At 40.5% G+C, this 18,896-nt stretch overlaps 2 protein-coding genes and 1 pseudogene across 2 annotated transcripts; 1 reads left to right on the top strand and 2 right to left on the bottom strand.

Annotated features, from left to right (window-relative positions):
* Positions 1-1,072: 1,072 nt before the first annotated feature.
* LOC143030262 (uncharacterized) lies at positions 1,073-3,221 on the top strand (annotated as a pseudogene).
* Positions 3,222-3,432: 211 nt separating this feature from the next.
* On the bottom strand, positions 3,433-5,302 carry LOC143031081 (uncharacterized). The gene has a single exon (XM_076194491.1). The coding sequence runs from the start codon at positions 5,172-5,174 to the stop codon at positions 4,470-4,472; it is 705 nt and encodes a 234-aa protein (XP_076050606.1). The 5' UTR covers positions 5,175-5,302; the 3' UTR covers positions 3,433-4,469.
* LOC143031080 (uncharacterized) lies at positions 5,213-9,837 on the bottom strand. The gene is made up of 2 exons (XM_076194490.1): positions 9,699-9,837; positions 5,213-6,492 (listed from the first exon to the last, which is right to left on the bottom strand). Exon 2 carries the CDS (start codon positions 6,263-6,265, stop codon positions 5,213-5,215), a length of 1,053 nt encoding a protein of 350 aa, XP_076050605.1. The 5' UTR covers positions 6,266-6,492; positions 9,699-9,837.
* Positions 9,838-18,896: the final 9,059 nt, after the last annotated feature.

The raw sequence follows: 18,896 nt of genomic DNA on the forward strand, positions 1-18,896 counted from the left end.
TCAAAATGTCGACACGACAGATGGTCGAATGCGACATAATGTCGAAATATGCATTTCACTGATCATTCGGTCATGTGTGCCTTTTATACTAGTGGCACTTGACTAATCATGACTAAAAGAGGTTATTTAAAGATGGATATTGTTTTAAAGAAAATCTAACTCGGCAATAAATACGATATTTCCCAAATCACTCGACCCATCATGGCCGCTCGGCATGATTTTCTTCCTGAACATAATAATGAAGATAAAACAACTTAAACAACAGTGACTTATAATACCAGTTCAATTACAATTACTCCTTGAAAGTTCCGATGCCACCCTTCAAGGTGGTTTGTCATTCTCGGTTCTTCCTGGATGACACGGTGGAAAACTTGGCTTTGTCCATGGTCCACGACGCAGAGAAATGGCGAGGCTGGGTGTACTGGTGTTCGTATTGTATGTTTCTCTGATGTAATTTACGAAAGGGTCACATTCAGGAGTCATATCTGAAATAAGTTCATGAAAGGCTCTTGAGATGTCGGATGAAAGGGGGAACAAAAGCCAAAGCAGTCAGCTGTCGTTCACGTACATTTCACGCAAGCCCAAATCCACAACCTTTCTCCCGTGTGCTTGAGCAAAGTGAAAGAAACAAGCTTCGACCTTCTGCATAGACAGGATATCATTTGTAGCTTCCATCGTAGCACGTTCAAAGTCACCTCTGTAAATATTGACCCTGAGATCCAGACCGCATTGTGATGCAGCTTCTTAGATGGCTGAGAAGATACGACAGTAAGCGTCTTCGGTTTTCTTGGTTGTCGACACGAAAAGGAGAGGCAGCATTTGCCCCATCACTCGTGCATGCAGGGTGTAGAGTTGATAAAACAATCCCGGGGAGACGCCAAAAGTGCCACAGGTAGGGTAAGGTCTGTAACACTACGAGGTAAGCCCGGCTGGTTTTTACGACGCTGCCAGCCTCTGAATCATCCTTTTGATGCTCGACTCTTCCGGAAGTTATCCATGAATCTCTTCTGGAAGATGGCTGGAGAGTTCTTGGCATATTATCCGCGAGGTCCCTTCCAAAGTTTCTTTGGCGATGCGCCTAATCCTGGTCCATGTGTATTGTGAGCTTTTGTGGTTACTATCATATCATCAACAGTTACAGCTTTTCCTGAACAGGCATGGTCCTCGCAGCGCCAATATATTTTTTTCCTAAACACATTTGCTGCTTTTGGTGAAAAGAAAACCTTCGCATGAAAGTTTTTTCCCTCCTTTTTGAGCAACGAAGAATTCTGCCATGTTTTCCTTGTATTGTATTTGAATGAATATAGTGCAAGGAATTATTTTGAAAATAGAATATTCACTTTATGTACAGACAAGAAAGTTCAAGAATTGATTTTGAAATTAGTACATATTTTTGGTGGATATTTCAGTTATTGCTGTTGAGCGTGAACACAGGCTTGCATTTTCCGGTTATTTTATGTACATAATCACGTCGATATCTGAAATTTCGACATTTTGTCGCAGTCGACATTCTGTCGTTTCGACGTTCTGTCTTTCGACATTGGGTCGTGCACCGGTTTATTTGCCATCACCCGAGAAAAAAGTTAGTTTTTCAGAACTGTTCATAAGTAGAGCGCATGGCGCCCAGACCAATGAATTTGTATCTGGTAAGACATTTCTAATAACGTTTTAGCAAGTGTCACCCACTTAGGTAAGATCGAACAACTTCAGAAAGCTGAAAAAAAAAAAAACCGCAGATGGGTAGTTGACTAGGGCTACTAAGTAGATGGACGTTTACTAGTAAGAGATCCACTTGCATTAAAGAAGTTTGATAAAAGGTTGTCTAAGCTAGAAGAAATTAAAGGTCAGGTAGAATTAGAAATCGATCCTAACCTATTACAAGATTACTTTGATCTGGCAGATGCAGCAAGGCAGAGGGCTAGGACAAGAAGAAGACGATGTGCTGACCAACTACAGGGAATGGCAGTACCAGATAAGGATTCCACCGAATTTGCAAGTATCAACACGTCTTTAATTCATGCAAAACTTCCCAAGTTAGAATGACCAAAATTTAATGGTGAAATTACCCAGTGGCAGAGTTTCTGGTACCAGTTTTCATCACACACAGATGACACAGATTTGCCGGTAATTAGCAAGTTGACATATTTATTGTCACTATTAGAAAGAAGGTCCTACTCAAAAAATGGTGCAAGGAGTGCCACACACCAGTGCCAGCTACAAGGCAGTTGTTGATCTTCTAAAGGAACGCTTTAGAAAGACTGAGCATATCATTCATGCACATGTCCAGGCTCTTCTTTCTCTGCAGGTACGAGTCGAACGAGGTAGGAACTTCATTGCTCAGTTGTGGATACTCCGAGATGAGGTCGTAAAACATACTAGAAACCTGGAAGCTTTGAAGAGTAACAGGCAAGCAGTGTCAAGTTCTCTTGGCTCCCATAATTGTTTCCAAAAAAATGTAAAGTCAAATGTCAAGGTAATCATAATGTAACAATGTGTGGCGTGAAGTTAAATGTAGCCCCTCAAGTAAATGTAGTAAATGATAATTCAAATGGTTCCTCTACAGTTGCTATGTTGCCAGGCCATTATAGTAGTAAAATCGTATTGCAAACTGCAAAAGTTGAAGATCTTGAATAAGAAAGGAGATATTTTCCACGGCAAATTACTGTTTGACAGTGGTTGTGATCGAACATATGTCATAACTGTGTAGAGAAATGTAAACCCGATTGGGTTACTAGAACTGAAGTCCCTTATAGTAGTTTTGGTGATCATACCTCTGGCAAGGACATACTCGTACAAAGTAATGTGTACAAATTACAGGTGTTGAATGAGAAAGGGGAACCTATTCCTATTTATGCTGTAAGCATTCCCAAAACATGTAACCCATTAGTGAGACTAGTAGTTCCAGCCCATGTTTTAGCTTTTCCTGGAACCTGGCTCTTGCCTGCCGGTGCTGTAACTAGTCCTGAATCTAGGCAAAGAGTTTGCCCTCAACGCCTTTCTCCACCAAGGTGGTCAGGATAGTATGAGGGCTCAACAGGGCCATGATGCAATAGCAATAGTTCTGAATATGATTATTTGGCAAATAATGCATTCCGCTGCCCCCACCCCGAAACAAATGAAACTGGTTTAACGTTGTGCAGCAATATTGACAAGAGTAAGGAAAGGCGCATGACCTTACCTTCCTTCTACATAAGATTAGGTCAGTATGGCGGGGAACGTTTTAACCCATTAAACTCCGATGACAAGATGTCTTGTCATTTGGTCAAATAAAACAAAAAATCATAAAACACCAAAATGTTTGATCAAACACCAGAAAAATATGACGTCAATCCTCGCTTCGCTCGCAGCGAAGCGAGGACTGACGTCATATTTTTCTGGTGTTTGATCAAACATTTTGGTGTTTTATGATTTTTTGTTTTATTTGACCAAATGACAAGACATCTTGTCATCGGAGTTTAATGGGTTAATAAAACAATCATTTAAAAATGTATAATTTTTTAAGTGTCCATTAGTCATGTTCATTTTTTTCTGTATGTGTGCATTAGATTAAGCATGATTTAATCACGTTTCTCTCAGGCAGAATCACAAAAATCATTAATCCAAGAAAACCTTCATGAAAAGGGATAACCAAAGTCATGGTTAGTTTTTCACTATTCTAAAGAAAAAATCCTAACTGGTGTTACGACAAACATCTGCAATGAGATTTGTGAGCCTATCAGTTCTATACCTCCTTACAAAATGAGTCACCAATGTAGTAGGCGAATGGTAATCGATTTCGCCTCGACTGACCCCTTCCAACCCTAAAAAGGGGGGTGGGGGTGGCGGAGGTTCGCTGCACAGCGAGGTCCCGGCCATGCCAAACCACCCTGGCTCCTTCACTCAAATATTTGGCTCATCAACCCGTGGGTGTATACACCTAAACTTCTCCCTCCATCGGTGCATCGAAAACAAAACAAAATCTTACACATACTCCATTAATATTTTCGACGAGTAGGGGGATTATCTCGGCCGAAATAAAATTGTCTGTCGAATAGCTTAACTACATTTCTAAACGCAGCAAAAGGTTACGTCTTAGATTTTTACAGGTCAAGTTCACTTCGCGGCATAACAAAAGGTCATATTCTACAATGCATTTCATTGTAGTCTTTCTACTTCGAAAATGCATCTCTTTTTAGTAAGCATATACTTTCTCCATATACATGAAGTGTAACAGGGTTACTGTGTGACATTAATATTAATAATTTGACAGAAACCTGCAACACAAAAGTCATTTGAAAGACTTTTTATCTTACATGGATCTCTTGTTTGGGGAAGTTACAATTCAAATGTCACACACCGAAAAGGTTTCCCCCCTGTGTGGGTCCTTATGTGAGTTTCGAGGTGAGATATTGTCATGACAGCTGTCGGGTAAATGTCACATTTGGAAGGGTTCTCTCCTATATGGGTCACCACATGATGCATCGCAAATGTCACACTGAAGGGTTTTCTCCTGTGTGGGTCCTCATGTGACACCTAAGATCACATTTCGTTATGAAAGCTTTGTCGCAAAATTCACACTGGAAAGGCTTCTCTCCTGTGTGGATCCCCATGTGCTGTGTGAGATTACCCTTTGATCTGAAAGCTGCATCACAAGAGTCACACTTGAAAGGCTTCTCTCCTGTGTGGGTCATCATGTGGTATTTGAGATTACCCTTTGATGTGAAAGCTTTGTCGCAAAAGTCACACTGGAAAGGCTTCTCTCCTGTGTGAGTCATCATGTGGTCTTTGAAATGACCCTTTCTTACAAAAACTGCTTCACACAGCTCACACTTGAACAGCTTCTTTCCTGTGTGGGTCATCTGATGATATTTGAGGTCGCTTTTTGCAATGAAAGTTGCGTCACAAAGGTCACACTGGAAAGACTTCTCTCCTGTGTGGGTCATCACGTGACGCCGAAGATTTGACTTACACGTGAAGGCTGCGTCGCAAAGGTTACACTGGAAAGGCTTTTCTCCTGTGTGGGTCATCACGTGACGCCGAAGTTTTGACTTGCTTGTGAAAGCTGCGTCGCAAAGTTCACACTGGAAAGGTTTCTCTCCTGTGTGGGTCATCACGTGACATCGAAGTTTTGTCTTACTTGTGAAAGCTGCGTCGCAAAGGTCACACGATAAAGGTTTTTCTCCTGTGTGGGTCATAACGTGATATCGTAGTTCTGACTTCGTTTTGAAAGCTGCTAAGCAAAGGTCACACTGGAAGGTTTTTGTCCTGTGTGGGTCATCATGTGACGTCCAAGACCTGCCTTTGTTGTGAAAGCTGCGTCGCAAAGGTCACATTGAAAAGGTTTCTGTCCTGTGTGGGTCATCACATGATATCGTAGCTCTGACTTGGTTTTGAAAGCTGCTGTGCAAAGGTCACACTGGAAAGGTTTTTCTCCTGTGTGGGTCATCACGTGACGTTCAAGACCTGCCTTTGTTGTGAAAGCTGCGTGGCAAAGGTCACACTGGAAAGATTTCTCTCCTGTGTGGTTCATCACGTGACGTCGAAGACTTGCCTTTGTTGTTAAAGCTGCGTCGCAGAGGTCACACTTGAAAGGCTTCTCTCCCGTGTGGGTCATCACGTGACATCGAAGATATGACTTACTTGTGAAAGCTGCGGTGCAAAGGTCACACTGGAAAGGTTTCTCTCCTGTGTGGGTCATCACGTGATATTTGAGACCTGCCTTTTTTGTGAAAGCTGCGGTGCAAAGGTCACACTTGAAAGGTTTCTCTCCTGTGTGGGTCATCACGTGACATCGAAGATTTGACTTACCTGTGAAAGCCGCTTCGCAAATGTCACATTTGAAAGGCTTCTCTCCTGTGTGGGTCATCACGTGACATCGAAGTGTTGACTTGCTTGTGAAAGCTGCGTCGCAAAGGTCACACTGGAAAGGTTTCTCTCCTGTGTGGGTCATCACGTGACGTCCAAGACCTGCCTTTGTTGTGAAAGCTGCATCGCAAAGGTTACATTGGAAAGGTTTCTCTCCTGTGTGGGTCATCACGTGACTTCGTAGCTCTGAATTTGTTCTGAATGCTGCTGTGCAAAGGTCACACTTGAAAGGTTTCTCTCCTGTGTGGGTCATCGCGTGACGCCGAAGATTTGACTTACTTCTGAAAGCTGTTTCGCAAATGTCACAATTGAAAGGCTTCTCTCCTGTGTGGGTCATCACGTGACGTCGAAGTTTTGACTTGCTTGTGAAAGCTGTGTCGCAAAGGTCACACTTGAAAGATTTCTCCCCTGTAAGGTTCATCACGTAACGTCTAAGACTTGCTTTTGCTGTGTAAGCTGTGTCGCAAAGGACAAAATGAAAAGGTTTTTCTCCTTTGTGGTTTATAATATATCTTTTGATACTACTCTTGTGGGATATATCTGCATCACGTCAGCCACAATGTGATACTTTTTCTCCGGTGTTAATAGCTAATGTATAGAATTTAAGATTGACTTTCCTATTGAAATCTGGATTGTCAAATCCTGCTCCTGAAAATAAAGATTAAAGCTTCTAAATGTCTGTAATCCTTTGTAGATAATGAGAAATTTATTGAACATAAAATTGGAATTAAAAATCAAAATGTTTAAACATCGAAATACGTATAAGCACACTATGATAAATCCATATATCGCAAGGAATACTGAGAAATAAACAGAAGAATATGTTTGCTGTCATTTGACACTACTAACACCCTCTTACCAAATGCCCTCCTACACTCCTAGCAGAGACAGCCAAGTCTGTTGTCAATTGAAATAAGTGATAATCAATCTATAAGTAAAACTACCAATCCAAGTTCCATATTTTGGCAACAACTGGTCCTACATTGGCGCAGGAATTTCGAGACAAACGATGACAGACAGACACTGCTCTTTCTCCCATCACTATACTACAGGCGTGCGCAACATCTGCATTGGACCACGTTTCAATGACAATCCTAACATCAGGGGGTGAAAGAATTGTGGGATGATTTGTCGGTTTGTGTGGGAAGCGTTGGAATGAATTGCTGTGCCATTGGTCACTAGAAGGGACAGTGGTGTAATCGGTAAGCACGCCTGCCTGGACAGTGGAAGTCCCGGGATTCGATTACCGGGTGGTGCCAGCTTTTCAGTGACGCTCCCATCACACAATTGTTCGGTGATAGTGTTGGGTGACTTGCGACCACGAGTTGATGAAGAAATTTATGATGTAGTTCAAAGATATGGTACTTCAGGAAGAAATGAAAGTGGAGAGAATTTGTTGGAGACATGTGTGGAGCAGCAGATGATGGTTGCAAGCAATCTCCTCCGAAATGGTAGGCTGGGTATCTATCGACCCCATGGATACTTGCATCAACCACTTTGGAGACCCCTGGTCTAGCCAGTACCTAAACGAACACGGCCTCTGCCAATAGTTTTACTCTTTTGGCGTCTAAAGCGGCTGAATAGATTGAGTTCTTGGTGTCTGCCGACTCCACGGGCTTCATCCTGCGACAGAATACCAGAACGTGTTATGGACAGAAGGATCTCCTAGCAGCTTTTTTGCTTTGTCAATGTAACCACTAGCCATTTAATGGCTCATGCTAACCAAACACATTGGAAGATGCCTCTTCCAATCGTGATGTCATGATGATAGATACAAGACAATCACTGATAAATTCAAAGTGTACACCTATACGATACAGTAATAGAATATATGTAAATTTTGTATATTTGAATACATCAACATGACATACGTTTTTCTTTGCCAAAGTCACACACAAAAAAAAAAAATTGCTAAGTGATACACTACCGAACGAAGCCGCGGCGAGACCTTCGAGATGCCATGTTTGTTTTGATAGATGCCGAAGTCGAAGAAATTAAAATATGATAAATTGGTCTAACCTAACCTCCTACGAGGTTAGGTACCCATCGCCATCGTCAAAATGACACTGACGGGACTGGACAGACCACATAAATCTGGCCTTTCGAAGCTCTCGTCGCAGCTCCGTTCGGTAGTGTATTTACTTTTAGGAAGATTTTTTTTTATATTGATTTCCGCCACGAAAAACATATATTACGTTGATATACTATGATTGATCAAATTAACATCTAATTCTGTATTTATATATATCGTGTAGGTGCGCATTTCTTTCGTAAAAACAATTACTTACTGCAACATGGAAAAGAAAACAAATGGCATGGGAATGTACTCAGTCGACTGGTCGCTAGTTGCCAAAATATGTTAACTGGTGGAGATGGTGAAAACATTGCCTGTAGGATCCACAGACTCTAACCATGAATGAAAAAAATGTACATATGTGATATCCGACTTCAGAAAAGATCATTTTATTGGTCTATATGAGCTTAATGCAATGGACTGGGGGGAAATTGGGTGAAAAAACAACATATATTATCAAAAGTTAAATTCCATTTAGGGATATCCTATTATTCGCAAATCACCCAAGCTAATTCATTCTGAAACACATTTCACAACATTTTTAATGTAGATTTGAATAAACTGTATGCTCTGTTTCAATCGGAAAGATAAGCTATAAAATAAGCACATTCTTCCCCTATTCTAACTACATACTACCCTACGCATTCTCGCTCTTTTACAGGTGTTTTTTTTTAAGTGACATTTGTATGTTTTGTTTCTAATATCTGATGCAACTTTTGAGGCTTGTCACTGCTCTTTCTCCCATCTAAAAGTCTTTAACAAGGTTTGTAGTTAATATAAAAAATAATGTACCGGTTTAGGTGGACCAGCATTATACTTGTTAACAGCTGGACTTTGGAAGTAAACAATTTGAGCCACTATCACCAGCATCCTATTTGCTTTCTCTGGGGCATATATATAATGCTTAGATATTCTTAGGTTGTTACAATAAGATAATTTTCGTTCTTCACTTTTTTCCTGTATGGTCTCCGTAATGAGTCATATTATCCTAGTAATTTTAAGTATCTATTATGAAAGAGAATAGACGTTTGGGAATGGATGCTAAGAGGAGACTGTATGAAGGAGTGATTGTGCCAACAGCACTGTATGGGGCAGAAACATGGAACATAAGAGAGGAAGAGAGAAGGAGTTTGAATGTGTTTGAGATGAGGTGTCTGAGAAGTATGATGGGGGTCACTGGGCTGGATAGAGTGAGAAATAAGGAGGTGAGGAGGAGAACAGGGGTGGAAAGGAGTTGGTAGATAGGGTTGATGAAAGAGTATTTAGATGGTTTGGACACATGGAAAGAATGAATGAAGAAAGACTAGTAAAAGAGGTATGGAAGGCAGATGTGGAGGGAGTGAACATGAGGGGACGTCATAGGATGAGATGGATGGATGGGGTGAAGGGGGCTTTGGGGAAGAGGGGAATGTCTGTTGAGGAAGGATGGGAGAAGACAGAAGACAGGGGTGAATGGAGAATGGTTGTATATGGATGATGTTGTGATGAGGTGGAATGGGTGGGGGGATGGGGGGGTGAGGTAGTATGTGTGAGCAAAATTTGACGCAGCCTGAAGGGATTTCTCCCCATCTTCTCCTTTTCTGCATGGGGGGATGGAGAGGGGGGGGGGGTTCACTGATTTAATGAAACGGCCTTATGAAACCTATTGTTAAGGGTAAACAAGATCCCAAGTAATTAAGTTCTTTTAGACTAGTATATAATCTGACATTTCTGTCAAAGTTTCTAGAAAAAGTCATTCTTGATCAGTTAATGGAACATCTCCAGTTAGTGAATGCATTACCTGATAATCAGCTGGCCTATAGATGTCTTTATTCAATAAAGACTACTCTTTGCTCCGTTGTAAACAATCTGCTTGTACACAGGGATGAAGGCAAGTGTAATGTTCTGATTTTACTTGACTTGAGTGCTGCATTTTCTACTGTACTCCACAATGTATTACTTCAAAACTGGAAGAACACTGGAATTGAAGGTGATGCACTTAAGTATTTCAGGAGCTATCTTGAAAATAGATCTTATTGTGTACAAATAGGAATACCACTTTCCGACACTAAACATTTACAAAGAGGAGTCCCTCAGGGGAGTGTACTGGACCTTATTATCTTCTGTGTGTACACATGTGAACTCTCGCATATGGAGTAAACATGGAGTTGACTTTAAACTATATGCCAATGATAAACAGTTTGATTTGACACTGGATGAACTAGTGAATTTTGGAGTTAAGATAGGTATGATAATGAAAGATGTGGGAAATGGATGAACTCCAAACAATTAAAGTTAAACAAAGACAAAACAGAATGTTTAATTGTTGGAATGAGTAATAATCTTAGAAAGTTAGACATCTTTACTCTTCAGATTAATGGAACCTTAATGACTGTAGAAAAAGCAGTCAAAGACTTAGGTGTGATCATAGACTGTAATCTATCTTTCAAGGATCAAATCAATCAAATTGTAAGAACAGCAGGATATCATCTACGGAATATCTCATTTCTCAAAAAATATTTGGATGGAAATTCAATGAAAATCCTTGTTCACAATTATATTATTAGCAAATTGGACTACTGTAATTTGCATTATTATGAATTTCCTTATTATCTATTGAAGAAGTTACAGCTAGTTATGGACAGAGCTGCTAGACTCATAAAAGACCTGGCTCCCCGTGAAAGAATAACACCAGTACTCATTGACTTGCGTTGGCTGCCAATCAAGGCACGCATGATTTACAAAATTTGTGTCCTGACTCATCAGCAAGTACTATTTGGTAAACTTAGATATACAAGGAATTTACTGCAGGATTTACATCTTGATACCACTTTGGCTCGGGGACACAATGTTGAGCATCACAGGCTCTTTGAGCCCAGAGTTAACTTCGAAAAGGGTTTTAGAGCATTTAAAAAAATTGCTCCATGATTATATAATGAGCCACCTGGAAATGTCAAGAATTGGGCAAAATTTTAGTTGTGCACATCTATGTGATATAACAAAGGAAAATGATCAGTCTTGTAAATTATAATACATCAATGTAAAGTGTGATTTTCTTGGTGGAACTCAATAACAAAAAAAGTTGCTAAAACCTATTTACTAATAAAGTCACGGCGGTTGAATGATATCCCATGTTTATTTTGATAGATGCCGAGGTCAATGACATGAAAGGACACTAAATCTGTCTATTCTAACCTACCTAACCTATGTAACCTAACCTACATTTAGTAATTCGGTACCTCAAATTCTAAAGATCATCCAGGTCATTGTCCTGGATGCTGATGGCCTGTGATTATTGTTGCACCTCGGGCAATTAACTGATGAAGGCAGAACCCTGTGTTCTCTCATAAAGTCCAGGGAAGTCCTATTGTTTTTGTAACAGCACTTATTAACATCACCTGGAGTTGGAGAACACCTGGTCCAACACATGAAAGCCATCGTCTAATTGACAGTGACTGGACAGATGACAGCATAGCATCCTAGCGCCTTCATCAGCAAATTTGCTTGAAGCACATTTTTTTTTTTCCGCCAAGAATATCACATACTATGTTCATGTATTATAATTTACAAAAATAATATTTAATTTTCTAATGCTATATTGCATTGGTGTGCACAACTAAAATAACACCAAGAACTGTGATACCTTGATAACCTTTGAGAATGTAATCAAGACCCATTTATTCAAGAAAGCAAATGATGTTATCGATATGTGCATTAATGATAATTATCGGTGTTGATACTGTATCAATGACAGCCCAGTGGAGCTGGGGCCTGGAACTTCATCAGTAGTAAACAGTAAGATGCTTGTCAGTCTCACGGCTGAAATTCTGAGTATTTTGAATCCCATTCACATAAGTACCATAAATAGTAATATTGGTGGCAATTATTTTTTAAACTGAGCGAACATCTTTAAATTTCCCAAGAGTTAGGTTAGGCTAGGGTTCACAACTGCAATTCTTACCTACATCCATATCAAGCTCTTAGTATTCTGAGCATTTCAAATACCACATATAAGTAATGCCAATTAATGGTTATGTCCATAAAAATTAAAACAAATTGACAGTCAAACAACTTGGTATATTAGATATTTGCCAGTCAGTTCTTATCTATATTAGCTAGTTGTTATCATTCTGAGTGGTCTAAACCCCATATGTAAATACCACAAACTAATAATAACACTAATAGAGATTTAAAAATAAAACTGGTAAATATCTCTAAATTACCTAAATTTTACATTTACTTGATTTATATGGTGCTTCCATTAGTTTTTTCAAACATATATAACATCAGTATATAATATAAACTGCTTCCTAGTTCTTGAAGGGCTATTATTTATTTATTTATTTATTTTTTATCTTTTTTTTTTTTTTTTCTTGTATCCCAAACCCAAAGAAAGTTTAACCCTCGCCCCCCCCCCCCCGGTGCAGCCATCCCCCCTCCACAATTTTTGAAACCTTGGGCTTCTTTCAACGCAGTAATATCTAATTTTATTTCATTACTGACCTACAATATTCTTTCCAAAGTATCCAACACCAAAACAGCTACAAACATAATGCCTAATGGCCTCTAACTTCTAGCCATCAATGCAACCATGTAGGTTGTAGTTACCTGGTAAACGCCTTAAAATGACTTTTATATTACCTGTGTAGCTTCCCTTTTTGGTTTCAATCTTTGTGAACTTTCAGCGTTTCACAAATGTCCAAGGAATTTCAAATAGTCTTGAAACTGCGAGGCCACTTTTTGAAATGGCTTACCGGGTTCAAGTTTTGTATAAGATGTCCTATTTACTTCCGTGCATGTGTAACGCGCAGCACGCGCTTCAATGGGACATTTCGCATTGAGCGTTTTGATACCAGACACCGCCAGATTTTGTAATTCTTGCCGGAAAATAAATACTTTTTTTGGGTAAGTATTATAAACTTACAGAGGTGTATCGTTGTACATTATTGTGTCTGAAATTTAAGTCAATTAATTTCATGATTGCAAACGGCACATAGCATTGTTTGAGCCTCTATTTATAATTACAGATGATATTCGTAAAACAGCCTATAATTGTATCAAGTCGAGCAATTTGTCATTTTCTACCGATTTCAATAAACTTATACTGATATATACTTTCAATTGAATGCACCAAGCAATAGGCAAATCTATGTAATGTATAGAAAATATAATTTTGCATCGAAGACCTAATATTTCCGGTACGATTACTAAAGCCCCCTCCACACGTACCATGACGCATCAGCGACTTGATGCAGTAGTCGTGTTTAAAACTTAACACTAGCGTCCGGACGGGCTGCATCACTGCGAATACCTTGCGCGACGCAGCGCGAGTAGCCAGATCTCAGTCATCATTTGTCTTTCACGGAATAAGGATGTCTACCGACGCTCTACTCATTTAATCATTAAACCACCACAGCTTTGGAGTGTATATATTTTTCGTGCCAGCACCAGACTTCTTTGATGCATTGATGGCAGTCATTTCCCTGTGAAACTGTGTTTTCAGTGTATGAAGTTTTTTGGTAATGTCTTCATTCCGCACATTACATTTTGTTAAAGAAAATAAGTCATTTCCCTGTGAAACTGTGTTTTCAGTGTATGAAGTTTTTTGGTAATGTCTTCATTCCGCACATTACATTTTGTTAAAGAAAATAAGTCAGCTTTCGATGTTTGTACTTTTTATATTTCTCATCTTATATTCCAAATGGCTGGGTAATGCTTTAGTAGCTTAATGTAATGTAATACAATAGTCTTCGTCCACTCGAAAGGCTTTGCGGAAGTTGCTTGTGCCATTGTGTGAAACTAGAAGAGCGAAGCAGAGCGCGTACATTCTCTCCCTTCGACTGTTATTGACACACTGCGCAGCAATTAGAAATCGGTACGCCCCATGACTGCTTTCATGATGCTGTGACGAATTGAAAGTCACGTTTTTCAACTCATCGCTTCAATACATAGCGCATCAAATACTCGTACGTCCGCCACCACTGTTGTTATATTTTATCTCACTGATTATCTTCATATACAGGACGTGACAGTGATATCCATTATTTTTCAACGCTCTCAGATAAAATGCAAAACCGAAATCAACATTCTCTAATTTTTACTGCTTATACTTACTTCAGTAAAAATAATTACCTATTTTTAGTTTTATCTTATAATTAAATTAACAAAGCCTTATCACACACCAGTAAGTAAAATCTATAACATTAAGAGTCATGTTTTTAATTCTAAATACACTTATGCAGCAATTTATGTCGTATCTTTTTTTTAATATCGGTTTCCAAATTAGCTAAGTCACCCCTTTGCCTCATGAAATCTGAGACAATTGAAAATTCTAGCGCTAATAGGAAACTACGAGCCTGACTGCGAAAGGTCCCATTTGGTTTAATTTACTTTATTGACATCGCCTATACTCAGTTTTCCGTTCACTTCGTTCATCAATTTCAGTCCTGTTTCTATTATGTACATATTTTCATATTTATCTTCTATGTTTACTTTTTCGAAGACATTTCATTGCAACTTGATCTTCGTTAGTAATTTCCTTAAATTATTTTTACTTTTCTTTCAGTAAGTCGTGAAGTGCCTCTTTTTTTTTTATACAATTTGCACATCTTTTCTTCATGGATTTTCGTTCTCTGCCGTAGTTTTAGGGTGTTAAAGATTATACGGACAAGGTTGCCTGAATCTATTTTAGTTAAGCCCTTTACTTGGGCTCTTAAAATCATTACAGGTTTTGTTAGTTTAAAAGTGGGGATGATGGCGTTCCAAAACTATTTCATTTGTAATGTCGTACATTTATTATATTTATTATTTGATACTTAGTGAACCATTAATATATTAAGATATTATAAAAAAAAAAAAATCTTTATTTGTCATACTCAAGGATAGTTAGATTTGTTAAGTATCTGTATGTTGGAGATGAGGGTTGGAGAACTTTTATAAGACTCTATTGTTGTTATTAAGAAAATAGACAATTTCAAAAAGGAAAGACAAGATAAGTTTCGTTGCCACCACCAGAGATTTTTTTTTTTTTTCAAAAGAACTGCTCATAAGAGAGCACATGGTGCCCAGACCTGGAAAATTAGTAACTGGTAAGACATTTCTAGTAGCATTTTAGCAAGTGTCATCCACTGAAATAGATAAGATGGAGCAACTTCAGAAGGCTAAGAAAGCCGCAGAAGGGTGGTTGACTAGGGCTACAAAGTAGATGGACGTTTACTAGTAAGAGATCCACTTGCTACCCCTAGTGAACTACTAGAAGCATTAGAGAAGTTTGATAAAAGGTTGTCTAAGCTAGAAGAACATCAGAGTCAGGTAGAATTAGAAATCGATCCTAACCTATTACAAGATGACCTTGGTCAAGCAGATGCAGCAAGGCAGAGGGCTAGGACAACAAGAAGGCGATGTGCGAGGAATGTGGAGAAAAAGTTATATTTTAGCAAGGGAAAGTCAGGTCTATATACAGTCTCTGCTTTACGTTCCATTTCAACAACAGATAGTCTTAGTCATGTCTTTTGTAACAAGACTAATCATAAGTCTAAAAAGTGTCAAGTTTTTAGCATTACAGGTCAACAAAAATTGAAATCTAAAAGAAATGTAAGGTCAAATGTGACAAATGACAAGGTAATCATAACGTAAGAATGTGTGGTGTGAGGATAAATGTAGCCCCTCAAGTAAATGTAATAAATGATCATTCAAATGGTTCCTCTACAGTTGTTATGTTGTCAGGCCAGTATAGTAGTAAAACTGAATTACAAACTATAAAGGTGAAGATCTTGAATAAGAAAGGAGATATTTTCCACGCCAAATTACTCTGACAGTGGTTGTGATCGCACATGTTACTTATAACTGTGTAGAGAAATGTGAACCCGTTTGGGTTACTAGAACTGAAGTCCCTTATAGTAGTTTTGGTGTTCATACCTCTGGCAAGTACATACAAAATCATGTATACAAATTACAGGTGTTGAATGATAAAGGGGAACCTATTCCTAATTATGCTGCAAGCATTCCCGAAATATGTAACCCACTAGTAACACTAGAATTTCCAGCCCGTGTTTTAGTTCTTCCTGGAACTTGGCTCTTGCCTGTCGGTGCTGTAACTAGTCCTGGATCTAGGCAAGGAGTCTGCCCTCAACACCTTTCTCCACCAAGGCGGTCAGGATGGCATGAGGGCTTGCCAATTCGAATGCTTTTTCCAAATCGAGGTAAATAAACACAGTGGGGCGGTTATTAATCCGGCACAGCAGAGCCATGATGCTGTCAGCGGTTCCAACTCCCCTGGTGAAACCGAAGATGTTAGGGAGGAGGGGTCCAATGCGCCACACGAGGGCCATTCCTTCTGCAGTCTTGGCCGTGCAGTTCATCAGGGAGATGGGACGGGACTTGGTGGGATCCCTAGGTTTAGGAATAGGTTTTATCTCGGCCACTTTCCACGCCCCCGGGAGGTGTCCCTCCAGCCATGAATGTTTGATCAAGGATAGAATAGACGCCTAGCCTGTTGGTCCGGCGTGGGCCAGCAGCGTGCAAGTGACTTGATCCGCCCCTGTGGCGGTGTCCCGGCTTTTCTGAGCTCGGATGAGATCACGTTGAGTGAAAGGCTTGTCCGTCACGCCAGGTCTCTCCCGAGCGATGTCAATGAGTCTGTCCCTCTATGGTCTCAGTTGTTGCTGTAAGGTTTGAATCTCCGCAGCTAGCTAGGCAGTGACATCGCGTGTGGTGAACATGTTCACCAACCTTTCCGCCTCCTTCCGTGGATGCGGATGGGCCGAAGGTCGTGATGGTCACCTGCCGGAGGCCGTCCTCAGTTTGGGCCATAGGACAGACAACCCAGTGTGCTGGTTGAAACTTGCGCACCACTCCGTCTACTTTGACTATGTGACTATAGACGTGATTTCTCGAGCGTGTTTCACCACTTCCCGAAGGACCTCAAGGTTCGCGGGGCTGGGCCGCTTCTTATAAAACTCACTGTGGATATTGACGAGGTGGTTCTGTTGTCGAATTTCCCCGTTATAGAACCACCAGTTCTTACGGTATTGGCAGGCCTGCCTCCTTGGGATGGAAGCACCCGCTGCCCTCCCGAGAGCAGCAGATGGGTCTCTCTCACGTTCATCTAGGTCCTCCGGCGGGTCATACGCCTCCCACTATTCTTACAGGACAGCTTGGAAATTGGACCAGTCTGCTTACTTAATGTTCCAGCGTGGAGGTGGAGGTTGCGTTCGTGGAACGATGGCCCTCGGGAAACTGGTGGCGGTATAATGGTCGCTAGTGAATGTGGGGTGGACCCGCCATATGGCACCAGGAGCCAGGTCCTTTGAGACAAAGGTGAGCTCCAGTCTCCCGCCTCGGGTGTGATTAGTATCCCCGGTGTTGAGGAAGACATCTGGCACTTCTTTCATGACAGTAGCCAGGTGTCGCCCTGTAGAGTTGATGGAGGAGACAGACATTAGCAGTGGGTGGTGTGCGTCGAAATCTCCACCCACGACGACGCTGCCGTGTATAGCAAGTGAGTGTACTTCATCCAGCTGCAGTATTCCACTCGGTTGTTTGTGAATGTTGTAGACGGTAAGCGGGAAAACCGCCGAGCTGGAGTTCTCTGGCCAACACCTCCACCCCTTCGCCGCCATGCACAGGGTCAGTGATCCTGTGATGAGGGAGGCTGCTCCGTACTCTCATCATGCAATCATGGAGGTGAGGTGGTCAAACATCTGACTCCTTATATATTCAGATTTTGAGGGGAGAAACGAGTATGAGAAAGTGAAAAAAAAAATTTACGTGACTTGCTTGTTACCTCGGTACCAGAATTGCTAGAGGTTTGTATGATGTAAAGCAGATTCAAAACATCTGTGTTTCATAGTATGATTTTCATGTTTGATCAAACTCGGGCTATACAAGGAGTTTGTCCATTGTGTTATTTCTGAAGAAGCCTTGCTTGGCGAAACGTTAGATATACTGGATCACACACACCGCTTTAAGCATTCTACAGGCAATAATCCAAGTGTTTCTTTGCATATCATCATTCTGATGGGGGGGAGGGGGTAGCAGACATAAGTTGCTTGTAGCCAAAATGTGTCTCCACACCTGGTGCTTCTTCAGTGGCAGAAAAGTATCGAGAGACTTTTCTATTACACTTCCCTATGACGGCAGACTCTGAGGGACAAGTCAATAATCCAACATCATACAACGACATGTTGGACATGAGGGAGGGGGGGGGGGGGCAACGCCGCTCGTGACACCAATGGCGGCCAGGAGCCACAGTCTGGGTTTAGGATCAGGCCATCAACACTTGGAGCAAGACCAGTAAAGCAGAAGCATCGCTCAACAAAGTATATATTACAGCCGAGGTGGCTGGGGAATTATATGTAATTCCTCTTTATGTCTTTGTTTTACCTTTTCTTTCGTTAGCGTCTTTCCAATCCCAGTATGAGATTGAAGCATGTAATCTTAACCCATTCAACTCCGATGACAAGATGTCTTGTCATTTGGTCAAATAAAACAAAAAATCATAAAACACCAAAATGTTTGATCAAACACCAGAAAAATATGACGTCAATCCTCGCTTCGCTCGCAGCGAAGCGAGGATTGACGTCATATTTTTCTGGTGTTTGATCAAACAGTGTGGTGTTTTATGATTTTTTGTTTTATTTGACCAAATGACAAGACATCTTGTCATCGGAGTTGAATGGGTTAAGCCCTTACGTGTTTGTCAGATTATCAGGCCAACACTCTTCTAACACCACCCAGTTCCAGTTTGATCACCATGTTATAAAGGTCTATAAATAAAGGAGTCACCCATTTAAGCAAGACCTTTATTCAAAACTTATATAATATTGAGACAAGAACGTTTTCGTTACGTGCATTAATGTTGATATTATTCAAGGGGGAAACAATCATGACAACAAACATCATATCACTTCACTCTCCAGATCGTCACCGTTGCCAACAAATATTTCATAAGAACTGTATCTTCAGTTTCCTACATACTTGCACTGCATTCCATAATACA

Source organism: Oratosquilla oratoria, chromosome 12 (genome assembly GCF_046742065.1).
Source record: "Oratosquilla oratoria isolate Oo_2021 chromosome 12, ASM4674206v1, whole genome shotgun sequence".
Classification (NCBI taxonomy): Eukaryota; Metazoa; Arthropoda; class Malacostraca; order Stomatopoda; family Squillidae; genus Oratosquilla; species Oratosquilla oratoria.